The 21,648-nt window shown below is 40.8% G+C and overlaps 1 protein-coding gene across 1 annotated transcript in view; it reads right to left on the reverse strand.

The window, feature by feature from the left end:
- Positions 1 to 21,648, reverse strand: part of KCNMA1 (potassium calcium-activated channel subfamily M alpha 1) — an 827,350-nt gene that overhangs the window by 193,136 nt on the left and 612,566 nt on the right. Inside the window, 1 exon segment of the mRNA XM_038409287.2 lies at positions 542 to 652. Within this exon segment, the coding sequence (XP_038265215.1) occupies positions 542 to 652 (111 nt within the window).

A 21,648-nucleotide genomic window follows, 5' to 3' on the forward strand; every position in this document is an offset into this window, starting at 1 on the left:
TTTAAAACTGTAACAGCAATGTATGACTTCATAATGCAATCTTGGCCTTTGTGTCATCATGATAAATGGGAGAGATAGTAATTCACACCTATATACATGTTTGGTTTGTGCTGTATGTTAGGTAAGTATTTTAACATTTCACACATGGGAAAAGCAAGGCTCAAAGAGATTTTGGCTGGTAATGTCAAAAAGAGTTTGTGGGAGTCAGGCACCTAAATCCCACTGAAATTCAATAGGAGTAAGACTCCCTAAATCCCAACCTTAGACTTGTATAAAGCTAGTGGAAGAGTCACAAATCGACATCCTGGGTCAAATCCTAGTCCTATTAAAGTCAACAGGAATTTGGCCATTGATTTCAAAGGGGTCAGGATGTCACCCCACAGCTTAAAGACATCATCTAACTTCACCAAATAAGTTTGACCCAAACAGTCTCATTCTCCCCTGTTCTACCCTCAAACCAACACTGACTCCAAGGAGACTTTGGGACACTTTCAGACCTTTTTGATTAGCAAGAAAGGTTTTGGTTGGAAAGATTACTCACTTATGCAGAAAGACGATTTCCACGTTCACATCATCCCTGTCCTTGTGCAGGAAGTCCTTCAGGAAGTTGGACACACTTTCAAGTGTTATGTGACCACAGACAACTATGTGCCTGTGACAGAAAACGTACAGTTACTTTTGCAGGGAAAAGTAACGAACAAGCATGCAAACAAAAAGGGTAAAATAAGCTGTTGGCTGAAAAAGGAAGCATTCTTCCTGATGCTTCTCTAATACCTACTCCCTGAAGTCATCAAAGGAAACCATCAATATTAGAAGGTACTTTGACATTGAAATTATATATGGGCTCTCACCTGATGCTGCAACAGACTATTAAAGCAAAACCATTTGGCCAAGTGGTTTTAAACATTTACCAATAATTATTATTATTTATGTATACACTTATATGCTGTATTATCCAGTCCCTCTCAGAGTCATATTTCTCCTTCCACCTCCTCTCCTAAGATTTACTATTAAATTTTTTGTTCATGACATAGAGCTTATCATGTAATGAGACAACAAATCTCCCTGAAATGATTCTACTTATTTTCCCAGTTATATCAGTGAAGCCAGTGAGAAGCTTGACATATTATGGGCCGTAAGCAATAAAAGGAGAAATCTTGCATTTTCTACTGTAAGTCCTACAGTGGGAGCACTTTACAATAAGTGGACATGTTTTAATTCTGCAATGCAATGGAACACCCTCACAGAACGAGAATCTGTACAGAGTGCTATCACACTTGTGCTCCACGCAATTTCCAGCAGTGTCAAAGGAGAGAACCCAAATATACAACACAGAAACAGTGTCCACTTCTATATATTGATTTCTTACACACTGAGTGAAATGTCTAAAGTTCTGTCCTTTCTTTGCTTCCTTGCTTAATGGATTGTTAAGGCACTTATTATAAAGTGTTGTCCAAGTACTTGTGTTAGCATGCTCTACAGTGGCTCAGTGTTTCTACCACAACACAGACAAAAGCATAGCTTTCATTAGTTAGATGAGTACATGGGAGATGCTGGTGTTTACAGTACTTCCATTGCTACTGCTGTTGCTTGCCACATTTCTTACAGTTGTCAGGGAAAGAGAGGGCAGTAGAAGTGTGGATTCAATTTAATTATTAAGGTAGCAGAGAGTCATTCAGTAATTTGACCTCATTACTGAATTGATTGAGTCTATATGCTGATTGCAACAAAGGCACAATTTATTTGTTGGCTGCCATCTGAGCTGCCAGCAGGTGGCCAAAATGAAGCAAAATAATTTCTAGGGCAAAATTTAAACTGCCCAAGTCTTACCTATTTCATAATTGCTCTGTGCGCATTCCATTAATGCAGAACCCTCATTGGCTGGAAGCAACAAATAATAGGTAGCAGCAATAATCGCTTATGTAATGTACCATAAGGGACTATTATGGGAGCCTGTACTTGCTTCATAATTTGGTGCTTGACTAAGTATATGAAAATAATGCAATGAACTCACTGGTGAAAGGATAATGATGCAGAACAAAAAATAAATCAGTAATATGCATGATGCAGTTAATAATATCACCATCATGTACTACTACTTTTGCAGTGGTGCAGGTAGTGACTAGGAAAGCAAAGCATAATGAAGTATTATACTAATCCAGCATGCTATAGGGGACTGCTTTACTATTACCACTTTATTTTCTAATACTCCATGTGCTCATGGCTTGGTGGGTTGTCATTGAAAGGCCATATAAGAAGTGTTTGAGATAATTGTCTTCCTAAATTCAGATCTAAAGTCTTATGCTAACGTATTTGTAAAAACAAACAACAAAAATCACAGGCTGGTTTTTTTCCTTCAATTTGTAATGGTCTATATAAAATTATATTTAGGCTATACTATGTCTAATTAGGACCTGGTCCTCCAAATACTTATTTGCCAGGTGCAGTGCTTGCTACCAAGAATGGCTGCTATAGTTTCGATGACATCATAAGCTATATGTTTGGTAGAAATGCATGAAGACCTGGACCCACAGATGGTGAACTCCTCAAAGCAGGAAACAAAAACTTCCTCCCCTGTTCCATAGGTTACCAAGCACTGTATCAGCATGCAATAAGTAACAAATACAATAAACCAAATATCTGACCCATTTTTCAGGCAAAAAGAGACTTGAGAGCTGCCCTGTAGGGCCTTCACAATCTGGCAGTTCATAGCAGCCTCTATGCTGGAGCCAGGGCTGGTGTAGAAATTGTCACTGGTTTGGGGAGCTGCAAACTACTTCTTGGCTGCAGCATCCTTCAGCTTTGCCCAGTATTCGCTGGGTGTAGCTGACGGTTCAGCTGACTGCAATGATCATAGAATCATAGGACTGGAAGGGACCTTGAGAGGTCATCTAATCCAGTCCCCTGCATTCATGGCAGGACTAAGTATCATCTAGACCACCTCTGACAGGTGTTTGTCTAATCTGCTCTTAAAAATCTCCAGTGATGGAGATTCCACAACCTCCCTAGGCAATTTATTCCAGTGCTTAACCACCCTGACAATTAGGAAATGTTTCCTAATGTCCAATCTAAACCTCCCTTGCTGCAATTTAAGCCCATTGCTTCTTGTCCTATTCTCAGCGGTTAAGAACAATTTTTCTCCCTCCTCCTTGTAACAACCTTTTATGTACTTGTAAACTGTTATGTCCCCTCTCAGTCTTCTCTTTTCCAGACTCATTTTTTTTTTCAATCTTCCCTCATAGGTCATGTTTTCTAGACCTTTAATCATTTGTGTTTCTCTTCTCTAGACTTTCTCCAGTTTGTCCACATCTTTCCTGAAATGTTGCACCCAGAACTGGGCACAACACTCCAGTTGAGACCTAATCAGTGCAGAGAAGAGTCTGTGTCTCTCTCTCATATGCATGCAACAGAACACTAAAATCAGATATTGCATCAGCTCAGAAAGTGTAGCAAACTCATTACTCAATGTAAATGAATGGAGAGTACAAATACGACTTTAAGGGCTAGGTCCCCATGGCTGTTTCATCCTGTAGGCTCTGTCTTTGTGAACGTAAGCATAACAGAACAGATATCTCCATATTATTTCTTGGGGAAGTAGTCAGACTTAGGTAGTCAATGATCTTGGTTGAGGCAAACAACAAAAATGATTGAACACAGAGTTAAGTGCTAGCATTCACAGTGGCCCTTTGACGGACACAAATCATGGTCACAGTAGCATGAAGTCAATAAGTTACCTGTAAGCAAAACTTTTAGCGATTGCACAGACTTTTTGCTAACTCTTCTGACCATCTCTGGCTTTCATACAGAGCAGCAAAGAAGGGCCTCAGTAAAAGGCTGCTCTGAAAGCAGAAAGGCTTGTGTCAACTGCTCTTGGAACAGTTCTTTCTAGAGACCCCAGCTTTCTCCTAACTGCTTCCCTTCTATTCATCTCAAATTAGCCCAGTCCATCAACTTAACCCAAAATGAGTCAACCTGCCCTTAAATTCCAAGGCTTGCAGTCTTCCTTTGTCTCTCTGTGAGCTTCTTAAGAAAATAAGAACGGCCATATTGGGTCAGACCAATGGTCCATCTTGCCCAGTATCCCGTCTTCTGACCATGGCTGGTGCCTAATGCTTCAGAGGGAATGAACAGAAGAGGGAAATTATTGAGTTATCCATCCCACATAATCCAGCTCTCACTTCTGGCAGTCAGAGGTTTAGGGACACCCGAGTAAGGGGTTGCATTCCTGACCATTTTGGCTAATAGCCATTGATGAATCTATCCTCCATGAACTTATCTGATTCTTTTGAACGCTGTTATACTTTTGACCTTCCTAAAATTCCCTGGCAATGAGTTCCACAAGCTGTGTTCTGTGAAGAAGTACTTCCTTTTGTTTGTTTAAAACCTGCTGACTATTAATTTAATTGGTGACTGTGATTCATGTCTTATGTGAAGGTGTAAATAGCACTTCCTTATTCACTTTCTCCACATTATTCATGATTTTACAGACCTCTATCATATCCCCCCTTGGTCATTTCTTTTGTAAACTGAACAGTCCCAGACTTTTTAATCTCTCCTCTTATGGTAGCAGTTCCATATGCCTAATCATTTTTGTTGCCCTTCTCTGTACTTTTCCCAATTCTAATATATCTTTTTTGAGATGGGGTGACCAAGACTGCACAGAGTATTCAAGGCATGGGTATACCACAGATTTATATAGAGATATTATGATATTTTCTGTCATATTAACTATCCCTTTCCTAATGTTTCCTAACATTTGGTTAGCTTTTCTGACTGCCACTGCACAATGAGCAGATGTTTTCAGAGTCATCCATGGTGACTCCAAGATCTCTTTATTGAGTGGTAACAGTTTAATTTAGACCCCATCATTTCGTATGTATAGTTGGGATTATGTTTTCCAATGTACAATGCTTTGCCCTTATCAACACTGAATTTCATCTGTCATTTTGCTGCCCAGTCTCTTCACTGTTTACCCCTTTTTTTCAGATCATTTATGAATACATTGAACAACGTTGGCTCCAGCACAGAACCTTGGGGGAATCTCACTATTTACCTCTCTCCACTGTAAAAACTGACTGTTTATTCATATCCTTTGTTTCCTAGCTTTTAACCCATTGCTGATCCATGAGAGGACCTTCCCTCTTACCCCTGGATTCCTTATTTCTTTTAACAGCCTTTGGTGACAGACCTTGCCAAAGGTTTTCTGAAAGTGCCAATACACTACATCCATTAGATCACCATTGTCCTCACATTTGTTGACACCCTCAATGAATTCTAATAGATTGGTGAGGCGTGATTTCCCTTTACAAAAGCCATGTTGATTCTTCCCCAACATATTTCGGTGAAGAGTAGGGCTGGAAGTACTTGGTTTCAGTGTTGAGGGTCTGGGGTAGTGAATTTCTTGAGCATTCTCTTTAGCATCTCATTAAATCTTTCCACTAGACCATTCATCTGTGGATGGTATACTGATGTGCATAATACTTCGATTTTCAGCAGGCCACAGACCTATCTCATCATGAAATTTGTTCCCTGGTCTGTCAGGATGTCTTTGGGAATCCCTACCCACACAAAGACAATCATATGGCTTTCGAGTATCAGGTCATGTACAAAATGTACTTGTTATCATGTCGTATCTGGAAGCACTGTTTTCTAGGGGGCCTATAAAGTTGATTCCTATTCATTCAAAGTGGGTCTCTGCCCAGAGAAAGGATATTAATGAAGCCCATGGAACTCTCTTGGGGGCCATTAATTGGCATTCGGGACATGATGCACAGAAATTCTTGGCTTGTTTAAGGACCCCTGGCCAAAAGCATCAGGCTAGGATCCTAGACAGTGTCTTATTTTTCCCAAGGTGTCCTGAACATGGGATTGGGTGTGCAAAATGCAGGATCTTGCAACAATATGCTGGAGCACTAGTGACTGCATCTGTATCTCGTGTCTGCCTGTCCTGGTCTATGCAATAGAACAAGTTTGTCTTAATGGCAAAATAAGGGTACTATTCAGCCTTCAGTGGGGTCCGCCTTCAGTGGGGTCCACCTCCTCCTCATCTATCACTGCTACTTGTTTGAAGGCCCCTTGGTGGTGTTTTTGCTCCACATGGAAATCTGAGAAGTCTGTTAGCTTTGCTGAGTCCAGTTGCTGAGGGGGTGTCTCATTTAGGGCCATGGAAGGCCCTGCCTTGGAATCTTCTGCATTGCCTGGATCCACTATAGAGTTTGTGGTCTCCATTATGTCTGTAGAGGGGGGCCCAGCTCTCTCTGCTCTTTCCTTTCTATCCACTTCTCTCTTCAGAACTTTTTTCTTCTAGGCTGGGAGGGAAGTAGGTCAGAGTCCTTAAAATGGAACAGGACCCCTAACATTTCTTTTGGAATGTCATCCTCAGGCTCGTATGCTAAGGGAAGCTTCTGTAATAGTTCATGGAAATATGTCCAGTCTTTGTTTAATATCACTTGGGTAGGAGATCCAGAGACACACATACCTTCATCTCTCCTTTGTTCCCATCGACAATCTATTTTACTGTCTGCTAGGATACCCAAGAATATCTCCGTGGGTGCTTAATATCTTAATGGGGATTTCCCCCTCTGCCAGCTTCCCTACTGTTCCCAGTTTCCACTCCCATACAAATGTATGGTCACACCCCAAGTCTACAAGTGCCAATGTTTCTTGGCCATTCACCTTTGATATTGTAAGTTTCCATGGGGCTTTTTTCTGGGCCCTATTGTTTCCTGTCTAGACATGCCCAAAATTACACTTCATCTAGAAGCAGTCACAAAACCTATGTGCCTGTTCTCCACAGGAATAAAAAACTACCGAGTCTGTCCCTTGTCTTTCTAGTGACTTTGTCCTCTTTCTGAATTTCTCTTGGCCCTTGTTCCTGTGTTGGCATGGGGCGAGGGGCTGGGAAGGGCATTTAAAGTCATAGACCCTGCTGTCTCAGGGGAAACTTAGCCATGGACCCCGAGAGGAGTGCCAGTTACCAATGCTGCCCAACTACCAGCCAGACGTTTGGGTTTCCTTGGGTTTACCCAATATGGGCCACACCCACCTTTGGTTACTCAGTTTCTTTCTTCAGTGTGGGTACTTCTGCAGCAGAGGGCCACAGATGGTGTGAGCAGCCATGTAGTCCTCTATAAGAGGGCCTATGGGTATCATCTGCTAGGGTTACCGGTCGCTGACTGCAAACACAATCTTCCTCCGCCAGTGGAGGAAACTGTACAAACTGCTCCATAACTAAGAGTTCTGCTATCTAGGATTCCATTTGAGACTCTGGCTTTAACCAACACCAGCAGAAGTCCTTTAGCCTTTGAGCAATCATCCATGGCCATGTTTTTGAGGCGGTGGGGTGTGATATTGCTCATGATGAAACTGCTGACAGTAGGTTTCTTCACAGTCCAGTATGGACTTCACCTGTTCATAGTCCTAGGCCGCTGTGTCAAGTCCCCAGTATATTGCCTGGGCTTCCCCAATGAGGAGTGGAGTAAGCTGGATTGCCCATTGGGCTGAGGGCCATGAGAGACTGTGAAAACCTTTTAAAAATTACCAAGAATGATTCCAGGTCATCATCTGGGAAAATGTCACGGTCCCCTGAAGTACAGGACATGCATTCCCTATAGTAACAACACCACCAGGAGTAATAGCCAGCATCAGGTACACCATTTGCTGTAACAACAGTTGTTGGTTCAATGCCATCTGTTTAAACAGTTGTTGCTGCCTATGTTGTTCCTCTGCTTGTAAGTCAACCAGTCATTGCAGAAGCTGATTCGCCTCCATAATTCTCTTACATATATATATATCAGAAAAAACAAAACAAAAAATGTGTAGTTTGTTGGGGGGGGGGAGGGCTTCTCTTTTTTACGGTTAAAGTCAACTCCACTTCTGGTACCATGTTGTCAATTCTCTTGGGGCAGTCATACTCATAGACTTTAAGGCCAGAAGGGACCATCATGATCACCTAGTCTGACCTCGTGAACATTGCAGGCCACAGAAGCTCACCCATCTACTTCTGTCATAGACCCCAACCTCTCACTAAAGTCCTAAAATCATGGTTTAAAGACTTCAAGTTACAGAGAATTCACTATTTACACTAGTTTAAACCTGCAAGAGACCTGTGCCCCATGCTGCAGAGGAAGGTGAAAACCCCCCAGGGTCTCTGCCAATCTGACCCAGGGGAAAATTCCTTCCTGGCCCCAAATATGGTAATCAGACCCTGAGCATGTGAGCAAGACCCACCAGCCAGACACCTGGGAAAGAATTCTCTGTAGTAACTCAGAGCTCTCTCCATCTAGTATTCCTCACCAATCATTGGGGATATTTGCTGCTACGCAGTTGCAGACTGGCTCCATGCCATTATAGGCAGTCTCATCACACAAACTTATCACACTCAGTCTGGCCCCCCCCCCCGGCTCCTCTTTGGACGCTGTTCCAGAACTTCACTCCTCTAATGGATACCCTTGTCAAATTTCAAGCCTAAACTTGTTGATGTCTAGTTTATATCCATTTGTTCTTGTGTTCACATGGGCAATTAACTTAAATAACTCCTCTCCCTCCCTCGTATTTATCCCTCTAATGCAGGGGTTCTCAACCTTTATCTTGCTGAGGTCCCCCTTAACATGCCATAAAAACGCCAGAGCCCAGCAGGGGTGGGGGGAACTCAGGGCTCTGGGCTGAGGGGGAGGATGACCCTTGGGCATAGGCATAGTTTTACTTCAATTTTGGGTGGGCAAGGGCTGGTGAGGCACAGTGCACCTCCAACTCGACTCCCTCAGAAGGCCACCCAGCCTGTCTAGGCTGTAGAGGGATGCAACCAAAAATATAACTCTAAGCGGGGACTTAGTTCAAAAAGTTTGAAAACTGCTCAGGGTGCAGGGAGGGGGTACCTAGGGGCTGTGTAAGGGCAGGGTGTAGCTGGAGGCTGTGTGAAGGCAGAGGGGGGGCTCCCAGCTTCAGCAGGGGTGGGGTGCTGGGACTCCCAGCTTCAGCCCCCTGCTGCTCCTGGCTTTGGGCGGGGGTTGGACGGCTTCAACCGCCAGCCACTCCTGGCTTCGGGGGGAAAGGGGGATGGGTAGGCCAGCTTCAGCCCACGCTGCTCCTGGCTTCGGGGGGTTGGGAGGGGTTTGCCGGCTTCAGCCCGGTGCCGCTCCTGGCTTTGGGGGCAGGGAGGGAGAGGGTTCAGCCCTGTGCCGCTCCTGTCTTCAGTGCTGGGACTCAGGGCACTGGGTTTCAGCCGCGGGGCTCCATGAAAGGACTCGCAGACACCCAGGAGACCAGGGACCCTGAGTTGAGAACTGCTGCTCTAATGCATACACAGAGAACAATCATATCTCCCTCCCAGTTTAACTAACTGGCTTCTATCAGCTTAACCTAAAATGAGTCTATAAGCCCCTAAATTCAGGGTTTGCAATCTTTGTCTCCCTGTCAGATTATTTAGTGGCAGCATGGAAAGGGATTTAGCCCCTCTCCTCTCCCAGGCCTTTCTGCCCCCCTATTTCTCCCTGTTCTCCTTCCTTAATAGTTGGGCTTGATTTTCTTATTGGTACCACCTATGTTTGCAAGACCCCATGATTGGCAGTTCTGGCAGCAATGCTGGGGATGTGGTCAGTCTGGATGCCTGTAAATGGGGAAGATGCAGCTCTCCATTCTGCCTATGCTCAGTTTTGTAAATCCCACTACAGCTTGTCACAAAGGTTTTGTTCCAAAATTTGCCATGTGGTGTTTGTACTGCTGATCTTCCTTGGGGGTTCTGCCAGTCAAGGACAACTTTAAATAGCAATCCATGGTTGCCTTTGCCAGACCCATTTCCTAGCCACTTTTGAAGTTGCATAAATTAGCTTTGCAAGAGTCATAGATGAATTATGCCTTGCAAATCACCACATAATATCTGGGTGAACTTACTTCATAAGTTAAAAAATTACAAATTAGTGATGAGCAAACCTCAAAAGTTTCAGAGGTTGTGTTTGAATACACTCATTCTTTATGCTTAAGAGAACATTAAATGTAAATTCTGAACTGCCTGAGTTTGCCAAATTGAAGTAACAGCTTTGGAAGTAGTAGTTTTCTTGGGTTATTCAGGCACTCTTCCTGCATCTGTTCCCCAAAAGCACCTGGAATTGCAAAGGCACAAGAAAATGAAAAATAATAGCAAAAAATAAGCAATTTTGATCCTAAGAATCATAGTAAATGGGACTTATTTGCCCATCCCTATTTAGGAGTTGCATTTTTTATCTTGTTTAATTTGGTATAATATTTATGGCAACAGGAAAATTTCTTGGTTTAGGTAACAGCATTTTATTATCGCTTTTTACAGTTCTTAACACTTCAGATTCCACTTGCTCTGCAAAGACTTCCAGGGGCAATTCCATAGAACAATATTGATTTCTTGCACAAAAAAGACATTTCCTTCCTGGATGCAAGGTGGGACTGAAGACATACTTTAACTCACAGAACAGTAACTTTTTATGTTTTTAAATAGCTTCCACATTTTATAAGAGCAAAGTGAAGACCAAATACTGACTGTAAAGCCATCAGCTAACTTGGTTACAATATGGAGGTGGACTACTACAGCAGAAACTCAGGTTAGATTCTCAATTGCTTTGCAGTTCGGACAGTCATTTAGTCATGCATAAAGTGTCATAATTCTGATTCAGTAGCATTTTACACCAGCTTTACCTTAGTGTATAGTACTACATAAGGCTCAAGACAGTGGAGAAACAGGAACATAGATTTTTTGTACGTTAGCAGAAGGACTGGGATCATACAAAAGTTGCAGAATGCATTGGAACTATGTATTCCTTATACACACAAGTTCATTATCTGTCACCTGCATCTTTGCTTTTTCTTATATTGTACTAGTTGTCAGATACAAATCAGAGCAATTGGGATAGGGAATCTTCTGGGTTCAAAATAAATAAATAAAATTCTTCCTTTAACGTAAGTGATATTTTTGCATAGGAGAGAGATTGATTGAAAACAGATTGCCTTCTTGCCCAAGGAGAGTTATTAGGTACATTATCTTAGAAACATTAGAAAAACCCATATTGTTCCAATCTGTCCTGTATCTGATTTGAAGATTTATAGCTTCCCCTTTCTGTGCCTATAATCATTCCCTTTCCCTGCAACACATTTTTTTCCATACAGTAAACATTTAAAAAAAGCCAACATATTGAAAGTGTTTTGAATTCAGTTAGAATTGATTGATAGTAAAATAACGTTGTAGTAATTCAGAATCTAGGCTAACAGACTTGCTTTGATAGGAGTATACTTTAAGAGGCATTACCAAGAAATAGTCTGAAATATAGGTTTTGGTTTTTAAAAAGTGCCAAAATCGAACACAGTATTAATCAAAATTACTTTGTTGTATTATACTTTCAAGTTTCAATTGACAGGTTCTTTTTCCAATTTAAAAATTCACCTTGCAGTATAACTCAAGCACTATAGCACTAGGTTATAGGTCCTGATCCTGCAATTTCATCTACACAGGTAGATGCTAGCACTCATGCAGAGTTTAATTGACTTTCCAGGGATACCATGTGTGTCTGAGTGAATCAGATTACAAAAGGAGAGCAATGGCTAGTGCATTAGAAAAGACACAACCTGGCTATATAAACGGAGCAATGGCATTTCTTTGAGTAACATGGAAATGTAAAACACCACCATAAATGGGTCAAAAGTAATTTAGATTTTAAAAACAAAACAATTAGTAACACAAGTAAAGAAATATTACAGTCAGATTACAACTTTCCTTGCCATGACTTGGATGCATCCAGAATTTGGGCCATGATTTTTAACCTGAATTAAAGGTTGAATTAAAGCTTTGATATCATTTCTCATAATTTTAATTTAACAAATTAATTTGATTCTTTACATTTTTGAAAAAGAATCAAGGGTGGGTTGAGTATTTCAGATATCTGTGTTCATGAAGACTAAATTCATCCTATTTCAGTAATATCAGTGTCTTCAGTGGAATTACAGCAATGATGAAACTGCTCTAATAAATCAATGCAATTTCATAGCATGTGAGGTCCTTGTCCTGCAAAAGGATCTGTAGCAAGGTGGCTCACCCCCTAAGGACTGGAAGGCTGAGGCTAGCCAATCCTGGGTTGCACGAGGGGCCTCCTTATATGGAGGCAGCAGGAAGCTGCAGGATGGAGCTGACAGAGAAGGAAGTCAGGCCCAGAGGACTGGGACTGGTGGCTTTGGGTGGAGCAGACTGGGACAGAAGAAGTCTGTGTGTGACAGAAAAACCAGGGCTAAGTATGAACATTTGTGCTATAGTCATGTGCTTTATTCTGGGACTCTGAGGATTGTTGGAACCACTCCTGTTATTAAACCAGCCCCAGGCAGAGGCACTGTTAGCCACAAGAGAGACTGCATGGAGTTCTTATGGGCCCCACAAGAGGAGGTAACTGGGGAAGGGTGCCTGCAAACCGACCCCGGCCACAAAAGAGCACTCAGCAGAAGGCTGCTCCTCTGCAACTGGTGTACTTGGCAGGATTTATGATCTCTGCCCACCTAGGAGGGAAATGGAAACTGAAAGAGTAACAGTAAATAGAGAAGGAGGAATTGTCTGCTTGTTCACAGAAGGCAGCAAGAGTCGGACGCTCCTCCTGCAACTTTTGAAAAGTCAACAAAAGCAGTGTGAGGTATAGTTTGCCACCCAGCAGCAGTATCAGGAGTCTCAACATCAACAATCAGAGCAGTTTTCACAGCAACTAGAGAAATTTCCAGTACTAGGACAGGGCAGGCCCATCCTGGTGTTGGGAAAGTTGGGCCCGAGACCAATGCTGAGGCCTTTCTCTGAGTCTTTGAGTGGGCCACCTGTGTGGCAGGCTGGGAAGATTCCACCTGCACAGTTGGCATAACACCATTTCTCACTGGGGAGGCTCAAGCTGGTTATAGAGCTCTGAGTGGCCCACAGTCAAACTTGTATCCTGAATTGAAAGCAGCCATGTTATATTAGGACTGACACTGGAAGCATACTGGTGTAAGTTCCACATGGAGCCATTTCCATGGGGACCACGACCCTGTGTGGTAGCCCAGAGGTTGCGGGACCTGGCTGATTGGTGGTGGACTCTGGAGACAAACTCTCTGGGGAAAGGTCTCTCTTAGGTCTCTCATGGACCTAATTATTTTAGAGCACTTCTTACAGGTTCTGCCTGTGGGAGTTCAAACTTGGATGAAGCAGTTTTGGCAATCTTCTGGGAGCGGAAGCAGCGGAAAGAGCAAAGGCTTACTTGGAGGCCGAAGGAGCCAAGCAGCTAGAGCTATAGACTCTTTATGCATATTCTCTATGCCTCTGCGAGTCCATTGTTTTCACAAGGACATAGCCCAATTCACCACCTCTCATTTCCTCAGAACTTCCAATCTCAAAATTACTATTAGCATAAAAATAGTATACATTACAGAACTATAGGGCTTTTCATGGGTGAATCCCTTTGCGTGATCAGGGATGGAATTTGTTCACTTGTGTATATTTGTTCACTTGCTTATATTATCTTTTAGAGAGGCACTGGTTCCTTACAACATAAGTTAAAATTCTGATAAAAGATCCTTAAACTAATACCATTACCACCATGTTCAGTGGGTTAAAGCAATGAAAAAGAATAACTAAAACATCCAGATTCCTGAAGTGAGATAATTAAGAACACACAGTTAATCCATGTAAACTGCACTGGAAATGAAAACAGCTCCATCCAGAACAAGATTCTGCAAAACAGATCTCCTTTCTCTTTACTTGTGCCTCCTCCGGAGAAGCAAATATGAAATGTAAACTTCTCAGCTGTTTATTTTTGGAGAAATTATATCCATTTTATTGGCAGAAATATAAAGAACTTGGGGGGGCGGGGGAAAATCACCCTACCTATTCTGTCATAATAAATCAGAGAGAATGAACTGAAAATTCCATTCAATATTCTCTGATTATATTGTGTTCACTTTGTCAAGTTAATGAAATATGGCAGATATTGATTTAGATGTCTCTTTAAAATTATAATATTTATATCAAATACATATGTTTTAATCTCTTTTCTAACTTCCTGCTTAGTCTTCTAGTCATGCCTTTGTCTACTGACCATCCTCTCTCTGCACAATAGTAGCAGGATGATATAGTTGGAAATGAAACACAGTGGGGTATTTGATGAGCCTACCTGTATTCTATCATTGTATAGATGTTGTAAGGTGAAGGGAGTTTCGTAGGACCAAATGTTTATACTTTCCCTATTCAAACATATCAGGATCACTCTGTTTCAGTAAAAACTATCTATGATTCTCATCAGAGACTGGATATACTAGCTTTTTTTTAATATACCAGATTAGCTGAACATGCTCAATAAATAAACTAGAGTAAACTACATTGTGATGTGCTTTTGCTTTTTATGACTTATGTAATATCACTCAAGACTTTACAGGTTCTGATTCAGCAAAGCCTTTATGCATGTACTTAAGTCCATCCCTATTCACTTAAGTATGTCCTTAATTTTATTTTACCCCCCTATCTGCGGTAGGAGAGAAGGACAATAGGTTGTGAAAAGCCACCATTGCATTCTCTCTCTTGGGCTCCTGAACTGAGCAGAGCTCAGCTGAACCTAATAATTTTGATTATTATTGGACAAAGGAGACCCACCTACACAGATTAAGAGAACAGAGCTTGGTCTTTTATTTATTTTTAATACTGCAGAGTATACAAGAAACAAATGACATGATTCTCCACTGTCTTGCATCTGATGTAGCCATTGACACCTGTGAAATGAGGATGTAAAATGCTACCAAAGCAGAGCATGGCATTTTAACTTCAAAAATGACTTGAATTTCCTAAGCCTTTGTAATGTGTAATATTCTGCTAAATGTCTGATGCCAAGATCAGGCCCAAAAACTCCTATCCTCAGAAAGGGATAATGGAAAAACACAAGAATATACCACAAAATGCAGTTTGTGTGACACTATTTTGAACCTAAAACTATAGTCCTGACACAGGCAAAAATCCCTATTTTTTGTCTGCATCAGGACTTTCAGATCAGGGTTCTACATTACATGGCAAAGAAATCAGAGCTAACCAGGAATTATACCTTTATCAGACATTATAACAACTCAGCTATTGCTGAACCACTCACTAATTCATTTTTGGCAGAGATGTTGCTGGTATACTGTATCATATCTTGTTACAGTCAAAGCATGAGTAGTATTTCTTAAAAATATTATGCACTGATGCTTTTAAGTTCCTGCTTAACTGATTTTTATTGCAAGCATGTGGAATTACAGCTACTATTTTTACCTGCCTCTGTTCTCCTTCAGCTATTTGTTATGAAATAGATTTTCATTATAAAACCTCTCTGTAGCACTGCCCAGTCTCCTGACCTGTAAGTATACCCTTATTAGGCAGGTTGAAATATCTCTATTCATGTGGTTATGGAATGTTCATCTCATTTTAAAATTAATCCTGTTCAGATGGTCTTTAGTAATGATATATGTCGCTCAAGACTGAAGAATGCTCACTACGTATATCTGCCTAAATCTAAAGTTTTACCATAAACGTACAGAGGATCAAGGGGAACAGCTTTTTCATGTGTGCTTAGCTTTTATCACCTATGCTTCAGATATAGTCACTTGGACGCCTGCATTCATGCCCATTGTTAAAATGGCCTTCAACCTACCACGTAATAGTAGGCTTTACATGGTTAGCCTGAAGAACTCTGCAAGTGTCATTCCTTCAGCAGGAATGTTCCCTCTGTACAAGCATTGAAGTACTAGCATCACATCTACCCTATGCTTGATCACTGACAGAATCTACAGCATTTCATGCCAGACCAGTCATAAAATCTTATGTAATGGTAAATAATGTATCATAATAAAATCTAGCCAACCTTATGTTTTTATTTTTTGAAATGGTAGAGAGTTTGGTGAACTTGGGCTGTCTTTACTTGGAAGCAGAGGTGAGTATTTCCCACTACAAGTAGTCTTCAGTCTACTTAATAGTACACAAAATTGATTGGATGCTGACTGGATTGGCTATATCCTTGGCAGCAGATATTTATTTGGTGGGGGGAGGTACTAAGGTTTCATCATCTGCACTTGAATTTCAGCATGTCTTGCTCTCTGTGGTCCTAGACTGGGTAAGCTTCAGCTTGTGACTTACAACAACAGTCATTGTAACAAAGGGATATTGGGCCCCTTATTGGAGAGACTGTCCAATGTCCCTCTTCAGGAAGGCAATAGATCAACTTTCCTCAAATGAGTAATTTATAGGCCTGTGCCCAGTTAACTGTCCAATGATGCTAACAGTCTCATCATCCTCTAATCTTCCATTTAGGAACAGCTGTGAGAAGGTTGTATTGGAGCTGCTGTGGCACCATCTGGAGTTTAGATTTTTCTGAGCCCTTTCATGGTTCACAGATTCCAAGACCGGAGGGGGCCATTATGATCATGTAGTCTGACCTCCTGTACAACGCGGGCCATAGAATTTCCCAAAAATAATTCCTAGAGCAGATCTTTTAGAAAAACATCCAATCTTGATTTAAAATAGTCAGTGACAAAGAATCTACCATGACGCTTGCTAAGTTTTTCCAATGGTTAATTACTCTCACTTGTTAAAAATTTGTCTAGCTTCAATTTCCAGCCATTGGTTTGTGTTATACCTTTCTCTGCTAGACTGAAGAGCCCATTATTAAATACTTGTTCCCCATAGAGAAATCATAGATTATCATCAAGTCACCCCTTCACATTCTCTTTGTTAAACAAAATAGATAAAGGTCCATCATGCTAGAATTGTGTTAGACCAGTTGGCCACAGCATTGAACTGGGAGATCATGTTCAGTGATTCTCCACCACGATCCCTAAATCTTTTTCTGAGTCACTGCCTCCCAGGAAAGTATCTCCCATTGTGACGTGTATTCTTTGTTACTGGATGTATACAGTTAGCCATATAACAATACATATAGTTTGCTTGCTCCCAGTTTACCAAGCAACAGAGATAGCTCTTTATCATTGACCTGTTGTCTTCATTATTTAGCACTCCCTGAATTTCTGTCATCTGTAAACTTTATCAGTGATGATTTTATATTTTATCCAGGTCATTAAAAAATGTGTTAAATACTGTGAGGCCAAGAACCGATCCCTGTGGAACCCCACTGGAAGTACACCTGTGTTTGGTCTTATTTCAAATCTGGTTATGGCTTGGAGAATAAGATAGTCATTAATTTCCACCTGTGGTTTCACAAAGGGCAGGTGTTCATACTGATTCTTCTATGTCAGTCAACAGTATTTAATATCATTGACAATGATGTTTCTGTGGACAAGTTGATATCTCCACAAGAAACTGGAAGGGATATGTAGAACTGTGTTTGAGTGGATCATTTTGTCAGAGATATTCCAGATTGCACAATTGGGCAATTGCTCATGTACCACAAAGGCTTTCAAGTGAGTATTGACAGTGTGATATTCTGCCACTTTATCTGTTAAACATGGATGTGAGGCTACAGATTTCCTCCCTTCTTTTCTCACTGAAGTAATGTGGGAGGAGGGGAGGCATATGTGCAGTGCGTCTATGGAGTATTTAGGAATTGAGCTATTGACGTTTTTCCAGTAAAACCAAATTTTTTTAAAGTCCCTAATTAATGAGGGAGAAAATTGAGGAAATTCAATGTTTCTGAAACTAACCCTAGGAAAGTTGTACTATATATAATGCTTCAACTCAAAACATGAATTAGCACTAAGGATTCATACACTTGTGAACATCATCGGAGCCCCTCTGACTTTTTCACTAACACTATGCATAGAAAGACAATATGCTCTAATGAATAAAGAATAAAATGTTCAAACGCAAAGTTTCTTCGGAGCCCATTTTCAAAAGTGACTCAGTTACATTTTTAAAGGTATTTAGGCACCTACAGAGGCAGAGAGGTATCTAGTGGGATTTTCAATAACTCACCATTTGCCCGGACTAGTTACTTGGGCAAAAAAAATTGAACTCTGGTGCTTAAAGTTCAGGTCCTAAATTCATATTTAGCACCTAAATATAAGTGACCTGATTTTCAGAGGTACTAAGCACTCATAGACTCCACTGAAATCACTGGGAGCTGCAAGTGAGTAGCATCTTTGAACAACTGCCCACTTTTACTTAGGTGCTGAAATGAAGAGTCTAGTTTTGGAAATGTAAATCTTAACGTTTGGGGTCAGAGTTCTTCCATCAGTCATACATATATACTAATTATATGTGGGAAAACTTTTAACATCTTGGAAGTTTTTTCTGTTTCCAGTGCTGTTTGCTGTCTCTGTAATCATGAATTCTGCTGAAACTATATAATCTTTCAAAGCGGTACAGATTTTTAAGATCATCTCTTGTTCTTAGAAAAGCAACTGGCGTGATTTGGGAATTAATTAATATTTGTGAAGCACTCTGAAAGTGAAAAGTGCTATAAGGCGGTACATTCAGTGTATTATTACCAAGCAATGGGTCATGTGCCAGATTAAAATAAAATAAAAAGCAAGACCATAAATATTAGGTACCAACATTAAATATTACTTCTGATACAGGATTTTACTTATTTCTGTGGCCAATAATTCAATGCAGAATTAAGAACCAAGAAAGAATCTCAAACTCTTCCTTTTCCCTATTATAAAAGCAGGACTTGAATAGGTAGGTGGGTTTTCTTAGTCCATATTGCTATACTATCTATGCAGAAATGCTCCATTCTTTTTAGACTGTGATAAGCATTATTTTATGTGTTATTTGTGTGCATTTATCATTTTCCACTCCTGAATACATTTAGAAACTGGGAATTTCCACTGATATCTATTTTGCCAATATGCTAGACATTCCTTTATTCTTCAGGCATAAAAATACATTTGAAAAGTGAACTGCAAAATGTTGATGCATAAGAGAAATATATGGTTGATGCACAAGAGAAATATATATGATACTTGATATGCTACTTGAGAGTTGTGAATATCTCCTGAGCTAGACTATTATAGCATATTAATGTACCTATCAAGGCCTCAATCCTGCTCACATTGAAGTCAACATGTTTTGTCACTGATTTCAGTGACAGCAGGATCAGGCTGCAAGGGACCAATCTTGCTAGGAGCTCAGCACCTCCTGGATAGTAGTGATTATTTCATCTCCTGTTGCCCTTACCAGAAGTATAGTCAGCTACATCATACCACACATCCCAGACAGAAATGTTGACATTCATCAGGGATTAATGTTATGTACTTACTTCTTATAAATATGCTTAAAAGACTTGTTAAAATGTGCTGGTCCTAATTGTTTATCACTGTCATTTTAAGGTCCAACCAGCCTACTAGGCATGGTTGTCTAATAATAATAATATCGGTTAGCGGTATGATTTTTTTTTTTTTTTTTTTTTTTTTTTTTTTTTTTACTGACACAGTGTAAGAACTACAGGCCTAGCAGCGGGGTTCGAGGCAGGTGCTGCTTCTTTGTTACCACAGGTGCCAGCAAAGCTGCCACCATTAGGTACTGAGAAGCTAAGCCCTGCAGGAAGTCCTGTCTTACAACAGCTCTTTGAGATTTCCTGATTGGCTGGCACTTCCTATATAAACCAGAAAGCCGTTTCTGGGTGTTGTCTGAGCAACACAGTCCTCCCGTGTGCTTCTGCCTTAGACCTGCTCTCACCAGTCCTCGCTGCAACTTGCCTTGATTCTAGAGTTCTGGCTCTCGATCTAGGCTTGGACACCAGCACTGATCCTGGTTTACTGTCTTTGGCTTAAGACCACTGCTGACCCTAATGAAAGACCCTGGCCTGACACAACCCTGATTCTTGCCTCATGCTCTCTATTTGGTAATGGACTCTGACTTTACAGTTTTGACCTAGCCTGGCACTGGACTGATCTCTGACCCCAGTACTGTGCAGTTCACTTTATGCCCACAGGCTGCCCACAACCCATCCCTGACATACAGCTGTGCTAGTAAAAGATGTAGTATAAGTGCATCTTCAGTGGTATAAGCACTTTTATGTTGCTTTAACTGCTTTCATACTAGAGGTTTTGCTGGTATTGCTATACTGGCAAAACCCTCCAAGTGTAGACATGGTATTCCATATTGCCCTTTTTAACACTAGATCTCAAAATGCTTTACAAAAGTGACTAAATATTATCCTCATTTTAAACAGGTACAGAGAGGCTTTACCAGCCTCCAGTTACATGGTGGGTATGTTTACACAATAGCCATCGCAGCTGTGCTGCTATTGCACCAGAGCGCAGATGCTTTCTACATCAACAGTAGGGGCTGTTCTTTCAATGCAGTTAATCCACACCTCCAAGAAGTAGATAAGTGGAAGAATTCTTCCATCAGTCTAGCTGCATCTACACTGGGGTACTCAGAGTGCAAGATTTTTTACAACCCTGGATGGTGTCGTGAGGTCAATCTCATTTTTAAGTGTAGACCAGGCCTGAGAGAGTCAGCAGCACAGCTGGGAATAGAACCCAGATCTCCTGACTTCTAGTCAGCTGGTTCTAGCTCTTTTAAAGGGTATCTCAAATTTGATTAATAGACGGTATATGGTGAATAGTCAGTATAGGGGTTTAATTAGGCTTAATTTCTAGCTGTGAGAGTCTATGTACACTGGATCAGCTGTATCCTACCAGAAGTACAGTGATCTATCTGATTGAGGGATTTTACTGGAATACATCAAACATGTCCTATGTGTAAACAGGAAATCCTCTTTCTTCCCCAGAGTACTCTGAATAAAGATTGGCAGAAGTGGGACATGGGTTTTTTCCCCCTCAGAGAACTTTCTGAAAAATGTGACAATGCACTCTAGCACCACCTGGAACATTTCTATAATGCAGGAGAAATCACTGTTATTATGCCCACCTAACCGGGATTATTGCCAGAGAACAGATGCAGAGGAATAAATTTCAGTGACTGTAACCTTGGATAAATGATACATTTAGTCTGTTTAAACAGCATATCTGATACCATTTGCAAGCCTACTCACAATAGTATGCAAACATGAATGATGTACTGTAAGTCCTCTTATTCGCTTCAGACAGCTTCCTTGTTCAATTTTGGCTCCCATGAGTTAATTTTACCTTTTTCTTTAAATGACTTGAGGATTTGTACATGGCTTATATTTAAAACAAGTCATGAAGCATAAATTAATATCCCCCAGCATGATGTATACCTCTAAAACTCTGATAATGAAAAATATGTATAACTGGCATTCCTCTGTTTCCGCCAGGATCTGAGTTAAGCAGATTCTACCTTATCTCAAAGCAGGGGATGAATACTTGCTTTCTTACTTAGGTACCACACTAATATTGTCTACAACTAGAATATTCTTGCTTTCACATCATATACTGAAACACACAACACACGTGCATAATAACAACAAAGAAATTCAAGGCTTAGCAAAACTAGTAAAAACTGTGGAGTGCTGTGACATGCAAAAGGAGAGCATGCTAGAAGGTTTACAGGACAACAAATGAGTAAACCACAATGCTAGCATCAGCACTTCAGAATCAACCAGACTTCCTTCTACTGCTCTAATCCTTTCAAATCCCAATATTTTTTGAGCTACCATGCAGAATATACCCTGCTATTACTTTTGCAATCAACTGAAATTATTTGCTCTTGTATATTCAGTATATATATATATTGTTCAGTATGGAACATAAAAGGCTCCCAGCCCACTTCCA

Source organism: Dermochelys coriacea, chromosome 7 (assembly GCF_009764565.3).
Source record: "Dermochelys coriacea isolate rDerCor1 chromosome 7, rDerCor1.pri.v4, whole genome shotgun sequence".
Taxonomy (NCBI): Eukaryota; Metazoa; Chordata; order Testudines; family Dermochelyidae; genus Dermochelys; species Dermochelys coriacea.